This window comes from Ranitomeya variabilis, chromosome 3 (genome assembly GCF_051348905.1).
Source record: "Ranitomeya variabilis isolate aRanVar5 chromosome 3, aRanVar5.hap1, whole genome shotgun sequence".
Taxonomy (NCBI): Eukaryota; Metazoa; Chordata; class Amphibia; order Anura; family Dendrobatidae; genus Ranitomeya; species Ranitomeya variabilis.
The window spans coordinates 206103815-206118856 of NC_135234.1; the positions used below are offsets into that span (position 1 = coordinate 206103815).

The window sequence follows — 15042 nt, forward strand, 5'->3', positions numbered from 1 at the left end:
GGTTCGGCTTCCAAGGATAGGCTATTTCTGTTACTGTCCTTCGTGGGTTAGGATTTTGTGTCTGGTAAGTCGGCATGGCTGTAGTGCAGAGACTGGCGGCCTTAGCCTTTCTATTTAAATTGCAGGGTGTTAGCGATGTAACAAAGGATATTTTAGTAAAATAGGCATTCAAGAGTTTGCGATGGGGAGTGTATAGTTGGAGATGGCCATTTTCCTTCAAATTATTGGACAAGATGTTGGGTTGTATAGGGTCAATTTGTTTTTCAAATTATGAGTTGAAGTTGTTTGTAGCGATATTTGGTTTGAACTTTTGTGGTGCTTTTGGCATCAGCGAGTTAGTTAGCCCATCAAAGTTGGTGGTAGGGGGGTTAATGCGTGATATTTGTCTGTTAGAGGACAGGGTGGAATGCCTTTTAATGGCATTCAAAACAGATCAAATGGGGCATGGTAAGTTTGTCGTGTTGTATGCGGTTCCTGGGTATGAGGAGTGCATTGTTGTTTTGTTGAGTAAAATGTTTCTTGGTCATTATGGGGGGTTTTCGTATTCGTTCTTAAGACAGATAGATGGTTCTCCCCTGTTTAAATATCAGCTTTTAGCAGTGTTCAAAGAATGTTTGTTGCGTTTGGGCGAGAAGCATGCAAAATATGGATCGCATTCCTTTCGTGAAACTGAGACTTCACGATGGGGTTTGAGGGATGAGATGGTTTACCGTGTCGGGTGGTGCGAATCGTTGTGTTTTAGCTCTTATCTTTGCCTTGACTTGATGATGATATTCAGGGTTCAGGGCTGGTAAACCATATGTGGTAACATGGTATTAATGGTGTTGTAATTGTTTTTAGTTTCGCCTTAGCTGCAAGCTTAATATGGATCCTAGGGCACTCTTATGTTTTCAGGGGGCGATACAGGCGGATGTTCATCCTGATAACTGGCAACTCGGGCAGGATAGGTCCATGGCGTTGATCAAGGGGATTGGAATAATCCACGGTATAACTTGGGGGATGGTCTTACTAGAATTTTCCTATTATTGCAGAGTGAACCGTCCACCGAATGTACTGGTGTTGCATGTGGGAGGAAATGACACTGGCATACAATCATCTCCGGAATTAATTTAGGATATAAAGTTTGACATATTGAGGCTATGACCAGCATATCCCGGGATTATAATCATGGTGCGGTTCATGTGGAGATACGTGAGGTCGATAGACAGAATTGACAAGACCCAGATTAAAGTAACTAAGGTGGTGGCACGTTTTGTTACCAGGAATGGGGGCATAGTGGTGGGACATAAGGATCTGGAGACATCGCGGGTGCATATGAGGTTGGCGGGGGCCCATCTCAATGCAATCGGTACTGATTTGTGGATGTTGGGCTTGAGGGAAGGTATCGAGGAAGCTGTGATTTTTATTAAAAAAAAGAAATGCGTTTCTGTCACAGCAGCGGGGGGATTGGTCTAGGTTAGAGGCTGGTGAATTGTTGATGGCCTTTGGTGGGAAGGCACTATTAGGGTATGGTGGCTTCTGTTATAGGCCAATGTAACTTATGAGCATAGGTCCTGCAAAGTTAGGGGTATTAATTGTTATTAATACCTCACTCTCTGGGCTGGTGCAGCACGGCCAGGGAGAAAATTTGTAAGGTTGTGGGTTCTGCCTCTGGACCAGACCCATCAGTTGTTTAATTTCACATAATGTTTACATGGTCTATAAACTTTGGGGTGCCACAGTTGTGTTAATAAATAAATGTTTAATAAAGGCTGCAGTGGCCATTTTACCCAAGTCACAGGCAGTTATTTGTTTATTTCAGATATATCAGGTATAGTGGTAAAACTGATGGTCACAATTGGAAGACCAAAATCCCTCTTTAACTTGTCAAGAATCCTTACTCCAGTCGTGACTGGAATAAGATTTCTGGCGTAAGTAATGCCATAGCTCGTCATGAATTGGTCGAGCTATGGCAGCACGCCACCACATATCCTCTGGTCTAATCATACATTAGTCTCTCTGTGCATTAAAAGTACCCGCAATCACAAGAACTGCATGGCCCTGTAGGCTTAATGAGTCAATACTAAAAGACAGTGTGTTTTACAGACATACTATACATATATATATCTCACTTTCTTTCAGATTACTCGCCCTACATAATAAAATGGTGAACCATCAAATGTATCTTCAGAGGGGTCCTCATAAAAGATGGTGCCAAGGTTAAAAAAAAGAAACAATTCAAACTTCAAAATTAGTACATCAAAAAGTTACTATTCTGTAACTGGCCCACAAACGTGTACTTTTCCCCTACATGAGGTTCATCAATCATAAGCGGGCAGCGGAGAAAAGAAACCACCCTCCTCTCCTCACTGATCTCTATATCTGCCATGTAGCTATAAAGCACAGCTGAGTTATGTTTCATTATAAACACTTCTAGATCTGATCTCACAGTGTTGTCATCTTTCACTCTCCCCTCACAATGACTGCTCTGAGATGAGATGTGGAAGTGTTTGTAATGATATACTGGAAATGTTGCTGTTCGAAGGATATGCTGTATAAATGACAGCTAAGGCTGGGGTCACACGAGTGTATGTTCTCTTGTGCAAGAGAATCAGGATGATTATGCTAATGACACTCGGCTCAAACTGTCAGAGTGATCCGATTCTCTGGCTTGAGAGAATTGCAGCACAGGTGCAGTGAAGATGGAGATATCAATTTCTCCATCTCCTCCATTGTCTCTGTGCGCATTTACCTCAAACTGCACTTCTGATGACATCCGAGTGCAGTCCAATGTTTCACACACACCCATAGACTTGAATGTTTGAGTACAATCCGATCGGATGCATTTTCAGCATGCTGCGGTTGTTTTCTCATGTTGAATCTGCAATGCCCCATAATATAACATTGGGCCGATTTGTACGGTCATGTGAGAAAGCCGAATTGTCAGTTTCCAATAACAAAGTCAAAATTTATAAACTATCCATGCAATTCCTACACTCATTTGATAAAATTTAAAGAAGCACTCCTCCAATTAAAGTTCTTATCCTCTTAATATATTGCAGTCATCATATTAAAATCTTATCTTTTTTCGGCTCTATATAGAAACAGGAAGTCCCTTGTCCCTGCATTTATCATTCCCTCTTCAACTCCTAGCCCCAGCTGCTCAACCCCTCCCCCCTGCCATTGACTTTTGCAGTGACTGATGAGTCATATAGGGAAAACTGACCTCCTGTTTCTACATAGAGCTTAGAAGGATTTAGCTAGTCAGTTTTTAATCCTGTGATGTTATGGACCTAATGGAAAAAAATAAAAATTAACTGGTTGGAAGAGAAAAATGAGCAATTGTACGTACACAGCAATATATAATATGATGATTGCAATATATTAAGAGGATAAAAATTTTGATGTGAGTACTTCTCAAGAGATGTAAAAATCCATGCAACAAGCAGGTATGTAAAACGCCACTATGTTCTGTGCTGATTTTTACATGTAACATCTAGGATGATTGTGATGCTACACCAAGTACTAAACAACATAAAAGTGACATTAATAAGGCTGGTTTCACACATGCGTTGGGCAGAGCTGCGGAGGGCTGCGTAGTTCCTCCGTTAAGCCCCGCCCACTGTCGTACCTCTTCCATTCTGCTCCGCCTACGTTGGCATGCATCCTGCGTACCTATCTTTAACATTGGGTACTCAGGCCATGCAAATGTACGCGGATGCCTCCGCATGTGTCGTTTTGATACAGCGCCGACAGCAACAAAGTGCAACATGTTGCGTTCGACTCAGCATCAAAATGACGTATGCGGAGGCATCCGCATAGCCTGTGTACCCAATGCTAAAGATAGGTACGCAGGACGCATGCAGATGTAGGAGCTGAATGGAAGAGGTGCGGCACTAGGCGGGCTTAACGAAGGAACTACGCAGCCCTCCGCAGCTCTGCCCAACGCATGTGTGAAACCAGCCTAAGCGAACCCCTAAACATTATCTAGTGGAAAACTGCTCACTCGGTTTGCTGGCTGGAGTCCTTCTTCATACAGATTGCTGGTGTTTCCTGGGTTGTTTGTACCCCTATTAAGAAATAGACAAAAAATAGTAATATCTTATTTCTGCATTTGCAGCTGTAGAAAACTGCAAGTAAGTCTTTAAAACAGGACTTGATCCCACACAAACGCTGGCCCATATTTTAAAGGCATCATGTGTCAGTCAGAAACCCTACTTACTTGCAGATGCAGGGTAAAACTGCAGCTAAATAGTGTTTAAATCCTAAGTGGCTAGATTCCTGGAGCAGCAGCTGCAGCTAGAAAATACAGTTTTATTCTCCCTGCAGAAATGTGTTTCCAGTCATTGGGGCGGAGCAGGAAGATGATACAGTCACTGCTCATTGCACAGCGAGTGTGCTGTAATCACTCCCATGCACATTGATTAACAGCCTGCTGTGAGAATAAAACTTCTTTTTCTGCCGGTGGTCGCTGCTCCAGTAAGCCATCTAAACAGGAGCTCTAAAAGAATAGTTGAGCCCCTCTACTTTAGAGGGACATTAAATTCTACAGTACATTAGCTCACCATGCAGTGTTTAGTGTACAGCAGTTAGACCTCAAGCACATGGTCATATTAGGACACGTTTCCACCATGAGGTTTTGGTGTGTTTTTGATGCTGCGTAAAAAATGCAGTGTCTTAGACAGTGTGCACACAGTGCATTTTGATGCGTTTTCGCTGCTTTTTTCCGCCCGGAAATAAGCTAAAAACTCTACGGAATCCTTATGCAAGCTAATTCAATGACAATCGTGAAGTGTTGTCCACATGATCAGTAATTTTCCTTGAGCATTTGCAGTGTGTTATACTGCAGCATGTCAATTTCTTGTGCACTTCTGCAGCGTTTTTCATCCATTGACTTCAATTGAGTCAGTCAAATCTACAGCAAAAACACCGGTATAAAAATGTTTGCGGATTTGCTGAGTTTTTGTTTGCGTTTTACTGGTTTTCTATGACTGTTCTCAAAGTCATCAGGATCGTCGTGGGACATTATGGATTATCTTCTCTGCGGACAGGTGAGGGATATTGTGGTTTATTATTTTATTTTTGTTGCAGGAGACGCTGGTGTCAGTGGATTAGGTGTTTGGTGAGTATGGTTTAGTTAAGATTCATTAAAGTAGTGAGTGTCATTATTTCAAATAAAGGACTTTATTCTGGGTATCTGTTTTTATACAATATCACTATGGGACACCTCTCCATTACTAACTTGTGGGCTTGATGTCACCTGACATGGCTGTAAGGCATAATCATCAATATTAACCGAAATAAACACTTGAAATAGCTCACTGTGTGTGTAATGACTCTATATATGAGTTTCACTTTTTGTATTGAAGAACTGAAATGAATTACCGTATATACTCGAGTATAAGCCAAGATTTTCAGCCCAAATTTTTGGGCTGAAAGTGCCCCTCTCGGCTTATACTCGAGTCACGGTCTGTGGCAGGGTCGGCGGGTGAGGGGGAGAGGGCGCTGAGGCATACTTACCTGCTTCCGGGGCTCCTGGCACCCCCCCTGCCCGTCCCACGGTCTCCGGGTGCCGTAGCTCTTCCTCTGTCAGCGGTCACGTGGGACCGCTCATTAGAGAAATGAATATGGACTCCACTCCCATAGGGGTGGAGCCGCCTATTCATTTCTCTAATCAGCGGTAACGGTGACCGCTGACAGAGGAAGAGCTGCGGCACCGAAGACCAGCTGTCCGGGGGAAGGAGCGGGACGCCGGGAGCAGGTAAGTATGTCATATTCACCTGTCCGCTTTCCACACGCCGGGCGCCGATCCATCTTCCCGGCGTCTCTCCGCACTGACTGTGCAGGTCAGAGGGCGCGATGACGCATATAGTGTGCGCGCCGCCCTCTGCCTGATCAGTCAGTGCGGAGAGACGCCGGGACGGGACGCTGAGGAGCTGCAAGCAAGAGAGGTGAGTATGTGTTTTATTATTTTTATTGCAGCAGCAGCAGCAGCAATGGCACAGATTTATGTGGAATATCTATGGGGCAACGGTGCAGAGCACTATATGGCACAGCTTTCTATGGCACAGCTATGGGGCAATTCTGAACGGTGCGGAGCACTATATGGCACAGCTATGGGGCAATTCTGAACGGTGCAGAGCACTATATGGCACAGCTATGGGGCAATTATGAACGGTGCAGAGCACTATATGGCACAGCTATGGGGCAATTATGAACGGTGCAGAGCACTATATGGCACAGCTATGGGGCAATAATGAACGGTGCAGAGCACTATATGGCACAGCTATGGGGCAATAATGAACGGTGCAGAGCACTATATGGCACAGCTATGGGGCAATAATGAACGGTGCAGAGCACTATATGGCACAGCTATGGGGCAATTATGAACGGTGCAGAGCACTATATGGCACAGCTATGGGGCAATGAACGGTGCAGAGTACTATATGGCACAGCTTTATATGGTACAGCTATGGGGCAATAATGAATGGTGCAGAGCACTATATGGTACAGCTTTCTATGGTACAGCTATGGGGCAATAATGAATGGTGCAGAGCACTATATGGTACAGCTATGGGGCAATAATGAACGGTGCAGAGTACTATATGGCACAGCTATGGGGCAATAATGAACGGTGCAGAGCACTATATGGCACAGCTATGGGGCAATAATGAACGGTGCAGAGCACTATATGGCACAGCTATGGGGCAATAATGAACGGTGCAGAGCACTATATGGCACAGCTATGGGGCCATAATGAACGGTATGGAGCATCTATTTTTATTTTTGAAATTCACCGGTAGCTGCTGCATTTTCCACCCTAGGCTTATACTCGAGTCAATAAGTTTTCCCAGTTTTTTGTGGCAAAATTAGGGGGGTCGGCTTATACTCGGTCGGCTTATACTCGAGTATATACGGTACCTTTTTAATGATATTCTATTTTTGTGAGAAGCACCTGTACCTTTAATCACTTTGGCCAAAGAGTTCTATTTTAACCTTATCAGTCCACAGGACTTGTTTCCAAAATGCATAACTACTCAAATAAAAGTCCAAAAATAGAAATAATGGCACTTCCTGAAGATTAAATACAAACCAAGGGAGGCAGTGTGCACACCACCACCTAAATGAAGCGAACCATAAATAAACAAAAAATTAACTTCATTAGAAACAATTGAAAATATATTGAAAAGGCCACATATCCATAGTACACATAAACATACCCCAAGGGGGAACAACCCAATAGTACACAGACCAAAATTACAAAAAAATAAATTTGTATATAATCACCGTGCTAAAAGCACCTGCCTGCTCTCGCTGTTGTTAGCAGCAGCAGGCGTAGGCTGATGGGAGTTGTAATCCGATCAGCTGCCGCCGGTGACTAGAGGTAAACTTTTTACCTCTGGTCACAGCTGCAGCTCACGCTGTCATTTGACAGCTTGGGAACCGCGGTTCTCTGACCGGCAGTAATGATTTTACCGACGATCAGAGGCAGTGTTTGCTGTGCTATTATGCAGATGACAGCGCGAGAAACACCGGGTGTTCGGGGTGCCGAACCCTAACAGACACGGACTTCCTGATGAGGTCCGCGATCGGGGTCTATGCCCGAACAGTAAGTGTTCGGTATGGACTCCGAACTTTACTGTTCGGGTTCGCTTATCTCTATTTACAGGTGCATCTCACAAAATTAGAATATCATAAGAAAGTTGATTTACTGTATTTCAGTTCTTCAATACAAAAAGTGAAACTCATAGATTATAAAGAGTCATTACAGAGTTTGTACTGTGTGTGAAGTTTCCACAATCAATGATGGTTTGGGGAGCCATGTCATCAGCTCCTTTAGGTCCTCAGTGCTTTATCAAGACCCAAGTCAGAGCCAGGAAATTTTAGAGCACTTCTCTCTGCCGACAAGCTTATTGAATATGGAAATTTCATTCTCCAGCAGGAATTGGCACCTGCCAAAAGTACCAATATCTGGTTTACAAACAACTGTGCTTGACTGGCGAGAAAACTCGTCTGACCTTAACCGTATAGAGAATCTAAGGGGTATTGTCAAGTGGAAGAGAAGAGACACCAGACCGAACAATGCAGACGAGCTGAACCTGGGCTTCCATAACACCTCAGCAGTGCCACAGGCTGATCGCCTCCATGCCACGCTGCATTGATGCAGTAATTGATGCCAAAGAAGCCCCAACCAAGTATTGAGTGCATTTACTGAATGTACATTTCAGTAGGCCAACATTTTGAATTTTAAAATAATTTTTTAAGATGGTATTATAATGTATTCTAATTTACTGAGGTAATGATTTTGGGGTTTTCATTGGCTGTAAGCTGTAATTATCAACATTAACAGAAATAAACACTTAAAATACATCACTCTGTTTATAATGACTATCTAATATATGAGTTTCCCTTTTTGTATTGAAGAACTGAAATAAATTAACTTTTTGATGATATTCTAATTTTGTGAGATGTACTTGTAGATGTTCCTTTACATACTTCTGACATTGAATTTTATGGTGAGGATGCAGGAGAGGTTTTCTTCTGATGACTCTTCCATAAATTCCATATTTGTACAGGTGTCTCTGAATAGTAGAACGATTTACCACACTTCATGATTCTGCTGAAGTCTGAAGGTCTTTTACAGTCAAGGGGGGTTCTGATTTGCCGCTATAGCAATCCTACTAGCAGCTCTCACTGAAATTTGCTTGGTCTTCCAGACCTTATCTTGATCTCCACTGTTAACTGTCATTTTTTAATTACATTTCAAACTGAGGAAAGGGCAACTTGGAAACGTTTTGCTATCTTCTTATAGCCTTCTCTTGCTATGTGCACCTATACCATTTTCAGAATGCTAGGTAGTTAGTTGCTTAGAAGAACCCATGATTGCTGCTTTTTGACACAAAGTTAGAGGAGCTGAGATTTTTTAAAGCCGTGAAATTTGCATCACCTGGCTTTTCCGAAAGATAATGGTGAGCAAGCCATAACCCTAACAGGCTAAATAAGGTCTTAAACTTTGGTCAAATTTATCTGAGTACACAAATCTCCAAGGCTGCCCAAACTTTTGCATTGGCTCATGTTCCTTTTTGTAATTTCTAAAATGGAAAAAATGACAATTTATTTTGCCTAAAATACAAAGGAAATGTGTCATCTTTAACTGTAGCCCTTTTGGAGATCATTTCATCTTCAACTTGCTTAACTGTTCACAATAACAATAGCTTTTATCAGGCATGCCCAAACATTTACATGCCACTGTAAATAAGCCACAGAAGTTTTGAGATTGTGATCTGTGGAGCGATGAAGCATTATTGAAAATATTTAGGCTTATGGATCACTGGTATGTATGGAGGAGGAAAAATAAAGCATAAAAAGCACACCTTGCCTAAAATGAAGCATGGAGGTAGCTTGGTGATGCTCTAGGGTGGCTTTCTTCCTCTGGTACTGTAAAAGTACAGTGTGTGGAGACACCATGGATTAAAGTGTCAGGAAATCATAGGACAAAAAATTCCTGCTTTCTATGAGGTGTGATGCAGTGACCCCTGTTACAACTAGGGGGCGTTGTAGGTGCTCCTCGGGATGCGCATGGAGGCGTATCTGTGATTATGATGGTGAAACAGTGACCGGCAGGATTGTAAATGGCCGGTATGTGTGGCAGAAGGAGTCTGCGCTGTAAGCCTGAAGTAAGGTTGTTCTCGGACCTGTAGTCCCACAAGTATTTGTTTGTTTTACTTAAGGGGAGGCTTGCAAGGTTAGTCGGAGAGCTGGGAGGGTCTGGCTAACCCCACACATCTCCCACCTATGGTAGTGGTTACAGGTACATAATGTGACCATGGTGTGGTCACATGCTCTCTGTAGTAGAGAGTGTATGGACCTGAATGGTCTTGTGTGTAAGATCCTCGAAGGTCTATGTGTTGGGAGATCCTGAGAATAGGTTCGGATCACTGAAGAGCACATGGTGAGGCCTTGGATCTGAAGGCCTGTGTTGGAAGTTCCTGCGAGTAGGACTTCCTGAATAGCACATCCTGTGTTGGGAGATCCTGGGAGTAGGACTTCCTGAATAGCACATGGAATGGACAATGTATGCAGAGTCTGCAACGGCACTGTATTTGGGGGAGCTACAGCCCGTCTGAGGATCTGGACTGTCAGGTGGCCTGGTGAGCAAGGCATTGTCCGGGACGGTGACCCCAGTTCGGCAGCTTCCCTGGGAGAGAGAGAGAGAACTGACAAGAAGTCAGCGGGTGGAGCAGGAGCTCCCATAAGGTACCTCCACAGACTGTTGGTGCTTATTGTGTTCCATGAGCTAATGAACTGTGGGGCATGCGGTCACCCATGGCAACTGGACGAATTAAGGTCCAGCATGCTTAGTGTCTGCGAGTTAAAGCCATTCACTATGAAGTGCTGTGGAGTATGTGTTAAGCCTATGATATGATATATAACATGGCCTCAAGTGGTTTATGACATGTAAATAAACCAAATAGACTGTTTTGATGTGAAAAACTGTGTCTGTCTACGTTTATCCCTTGCCAAGCGAGTGTCCCCCAATACATACAGTAAGTGCTGTCTTACAGAGGAAACTGATGTTTGGGCGTCACTGGACTTTCCAACAGGAAAATGGGTCTAAGCAAACCTGAAATTACACTATTAAGCTTGATTTCAGCAGTCCTGGAAGATTTTGTCCCTTACATGAATTGCTTATTACAGATCAGAAGAGTAATGATGTCTTATGAACTGTAGGACCTATTTAAATAAAAAAACATAAACAAATATGAATATATTTCGCCTAGGTGGCTAGTCACTCAAAAAATACTCAAAGATGTACAGTATATGTGGATCCAACACTATATATCAAATGGGGTTGGCAAAATGCTGGATTGAGTGTGGTTAATTCTTTGTTTCCCCAGACACAAGAACTATAAGGTTTGAGGCCTAATCATTAACTCTTTTTGTGCTACAAAATGTTGAGTCCTCAAACTTAAGGAAATGTTAGTTACACAGAGTGATTATTTCCTCACCTCTTTCTCTCATAGTTACATCATTCTTTTGGGTTTTATTGTGGAAAGGTTCCAAACCGGGCTCTGATAATGCAATTCTATGATCAAAAGGATATGTCTTGGAGCAGTTATAATTCCAGGACCTCTGCATAGATTAAAATAAATGAAAAAGAAAATAAAAATCACTGTTTCAATACAGCTTCTCTTTGCACGCAAGGAACAAACTGACTGTGTCTGGCAGGCCAATAGAGAACAAATGGAACAGAGATGCACATGTTTGATCTCTGGCCCACACAGATGGGGTCCTGCTGAGCTTAGTTCTTGAGACCAGTGTGGGGTCCAGCGGTGGAACGCCAGTGATCAATAAGTTATCTCCTATACTTTTGATAGGGGATGATTTTTATATTGATACTATCTTTTAAAAGGGGTTGTCCAGCATTAGGGTACAAGCCTGCACTCACTCTCAGTGTTTAGCACTGCAGCCTTGCAGCGCTGGAGTCCTGGGTTCTAATCCCACCCAGGACAACATCTGCAAAGAGTTTGTATGTTCTCTCCGTGTTTGCGTGGGTTTCCTCCGGGTACTCCGGTTTCCTCCCACATTCCAAAGACATACTGATAGGGAATTTAGATTGTGAGCCCCATCGGGGACAGTGATGATAATGTGTGCAAACTGTAAAGCGCTGCGGAATATGTTAGCGCTATATAAAAATAAAGATTATTATTATTATGTACAGAGTATGCGCTGTGCTGATTCTCCGTTGCAGATGGCGTGCACAGCCTCGCTCAATGCAAGTGAATTGAGTGAGGCGGGACAATTCTAGTCGGATTGTGGCTGGAAGTATGCAAATCGCCGGCTCGCGGCACAGGAGAATCCCGACAGTGCGCACTGTGCACGCTGTGAAGATTCACAAGTCTGCAGTCATATGGAGGCTTGTACACCAAGGCCGGACAACCCTTTTAAATGGTTCTTTAGTGCTTAGAAAATATCATCAGCCATTCTTGGACTTCATTCATTAGGGTTTACATACTGATCAACAGAAAATGACTTCTTAATTTCAGAGTGAAACGAATATTCGCACTAAAATTATTTATTATTCATTTGTTGCCACAAGGGTGCTCCTATTAAAACTTATTCAGGCATTTTTTTTTTGTTTGGCTGCAAAATCTTTAAAGATGGTTCATGTGCAAAAATTGTGCAGCCAAAACAAATAGAAACTTTTTAGCTTTCTCTATCTAAAAGGAAATTTTTCTTTACAATTTAAGGAACACTTTGAGGAGGACCTTTTACCAAATTTTTCATGTTGACCTGGATAAACTATTTAATAGTAACTGCAGAGTAGAATAAAAAAATGTTTTTTTCAACTCTCTCAGTTGCAGATATGTTAGCAATCAAATATTTGGTACAGAAGTCTGAAGCTATTTACCCCAGTCACACTTCTGTGCTGTATAATATATCTTCAAGGCTTATTTAGATTGCACTCTCTATGCATTCTAGCCATGTGACCCTGATGACATCTTCACAGGCCCTTCTGCACTTCTATGTTGCTGCTTACTTATGATTGGTCAGCATCATACAGAAGGCGAAGTTAAAAATAAAAAGATTTCATTCCACTCTGTAGTTACTATTGCAACGTGTGCCCATTCAACATAAGATATGAGAAAAATAAATATATTGCCAAATAGACTTCTCCATCTTGCTGGATCTAGTACTACCGTTGGCTCAAAAACTGTAGTAAAATTAAAAAAAAAAGTTATGCTAAATTAAAAAAACTGTTTTTAAGGGTCTTTCCAAGATCAGAATATTGACTTGTTAAAGTAAACAATCAATATCAGATAAGTGGCAACCCAATGCCCTACACTTATCAGGTCCTTCAAGGGACCACAGCATCTTTACAAGTGCTACAACCTCTTCAATGTTCCTGTTGCTCGGTCTAGCTTCATGACCACTGCTTAACATCAGCATTACAAAGTATTGCAACATTGTCCCATTGAAGCGAGGCATACAATGCTGCAATATTCTGCACTTCAGCAACTCTGTAGATGATGTGTAGAAAATTTTAATAATAGGATATCAAAATTGTGATCATTAAATGAACCTTTAGAGACTCTACTGTATACATCCATATACGTTTTTGGCACTTGATTTGTACTCTGAGAAAATGACCATACCTGATAACTCTGTGTGACAGATGTCTTTGAATTGGGAGGAGATCTTACTCGTTTATCTCCTGACTCATCAGTCCAAAGATGTCTTCTCCTGAAAAACTCCTGCTCTCTTGGGGAATGTCTCTCTTGTTCTTTGCTCCAGCAGGGATTGTCCTGGCGACAAGAAGTTGAATTGTGGCGATCTCTCAAGGTTTCGTGAAATTCAAGTCTTTTGTCATACTTCTCTTCATAGTTCTCAATATTTAGCTTTTGCCGAACTGGGGACTTTCCATTTCTAAAAACCATGGTTATACTGGGTGAAGACCATCAGTGTGATTTTATTTACTAGATGAAGACTTCAACCTAAAAGAAGAACATGGCAATGATCAGTGTATAGTGTACCCATGCAGGAATATAACAGCTATGTAACTATCAATCTTTACTAAGATTAGTATTTTTTATTTTACTAACATTAAAGCATCTGTATATAATTTACTCATGCCAGCTATGATGGATTCTGATAGATAACTTTAACTTATTATGAGAACCATCAATTTTCTGCTGTTTTGGAAGACAAAAATAGTTCAACAAACTGTCATTATCATAAAAATAATAGCGCAATCGCATTAAATTCACATAAACCTTAAAACAAATGTGAATTTACAGTGAAACAGAATCAGCACCACATCCGCCCATAGGTTTTGTTTGATAGTTGTTCCGCTCCACTGAAGTAGAGAACCCATATACAGTAGCAATGAAAATTATTCAACCCCCATCGGAAATTAAGTTTATTATAACATTTAGAAACTTTCTGCTGTCTGAAAACCAAAGTAGAATAATTTGAGTAGCTCAACACAACTAATATAACAGGTGGTTTCTCCAAATACAACACTACTACTACTGCGGTCTCTCTCAATTACTCTACCCCTACACAACAAGCATCTTTAGAAGTTAGTAGAGACCCTTTGACTATTATGATCTGATGCAAATGGGATACCTAGGCAGAAACCAGCTTCTGACAACATTCTTGAGAAATCTTAGCCCATTCCTAATGAGCCATGTAGCTGATCTATAGGCCTGAAAAGCTCTAGTTTTGTTTCAGCATTCCACAGCACAGAATCTGCAAATTACTGTGGCTTATTGATATAGTTTTCAGCATCTTGGAGACGACAATCTTGTGCTTTTGGATCAGCAGAGCTGTACGTCTTGGAGTCCTGGCATAAAGACCTTTAGCATTTAGTATATATCTTACTGTGCAAACTGAAACCCCAATGCCTGCTGTCACTAAATCTTGCTGCAGTTATTAGAACATTTTTGACCACGTGCCCCCCCAAGAACCTAGTGTCAGCTGGTCATAGCTTCCACTTCCTTATCCAGGTACAGTTGTCAGTGTTCCTTTCACTTTGAACTTCAAGAACTCTGCTTCCAGCTGTATCTCTAGGAACATTCAATGTTTTTGCAATCTTATTTCGTCCTTTTCCTTATTTGCCCAAGGAAATGATCTGGAGGTCATTGCCAATAAGGAATGGGCTAAGATTTCTCAGAAACGCTGTCAGATGCTGGTGTCTGCATATGCATTACATTTGCAGCAGGTCATAAAAGCCAAACGTGCGAAAGTGCCATTGGTTTTGGGGGGCAGGGCTGGGCTTTGCTTCTCTTCCTTGCCCGATTCTCTCCTTACAATGCATACTGTGTGATCTGTTGTCAATTCATCACTTCTCATCAGAGTCGGCAAGGGAGCGCACTGTCACTGTGCATTAAAAGGAATTTTGCACATTGACAAGATCCTACTGAGCATATGTCAGTTTGACAACCAACACATGCTCAGTAGCGAGTAGCCCAACCCTTGAAATGGATGTCCCAGATGATGCATCATTTCAGGGTGAGGACAGAGACTGCAGCAGTGACCGCAGGCTTTGCCCCTTCATGA

General features: G+C 42.1%; 1 protein-coding gene across 8 annotated transcripts in view; it reads right to left on the minus strand.

The window, feature by feature from the left end:
- Positions 1-15042, minus strand: part of TRAF3IP3 (TRAF3 interacting protein 3) — a 210113-nt gene that overhangs the window by 54299 nt on the left and 140772 nt on the right. For all 8 annotated transcript variants that reach the window (XM_077295026.1, XM_077295030.1, XM_077295028.1 and 5 more), the window contains 3 exons: positions 13137-13475; positions 10989-11112; positions 3986-4049 (listed from right to left, as the gene is read on the minus strand). In XM_077295026.1, coding sequence (XP_077151141.1) covers positions 3986-4049; positions 10989-11112; positions 13137-13418 — 470 coding nt within the window. In that variant the 5' untranslated portion in view covers positions 13419-13475. The remainder of the gene's footprint in view (positions 1-3985; positions 4050-10988; positions 11113-13136; positions 13476-15042) is intronic.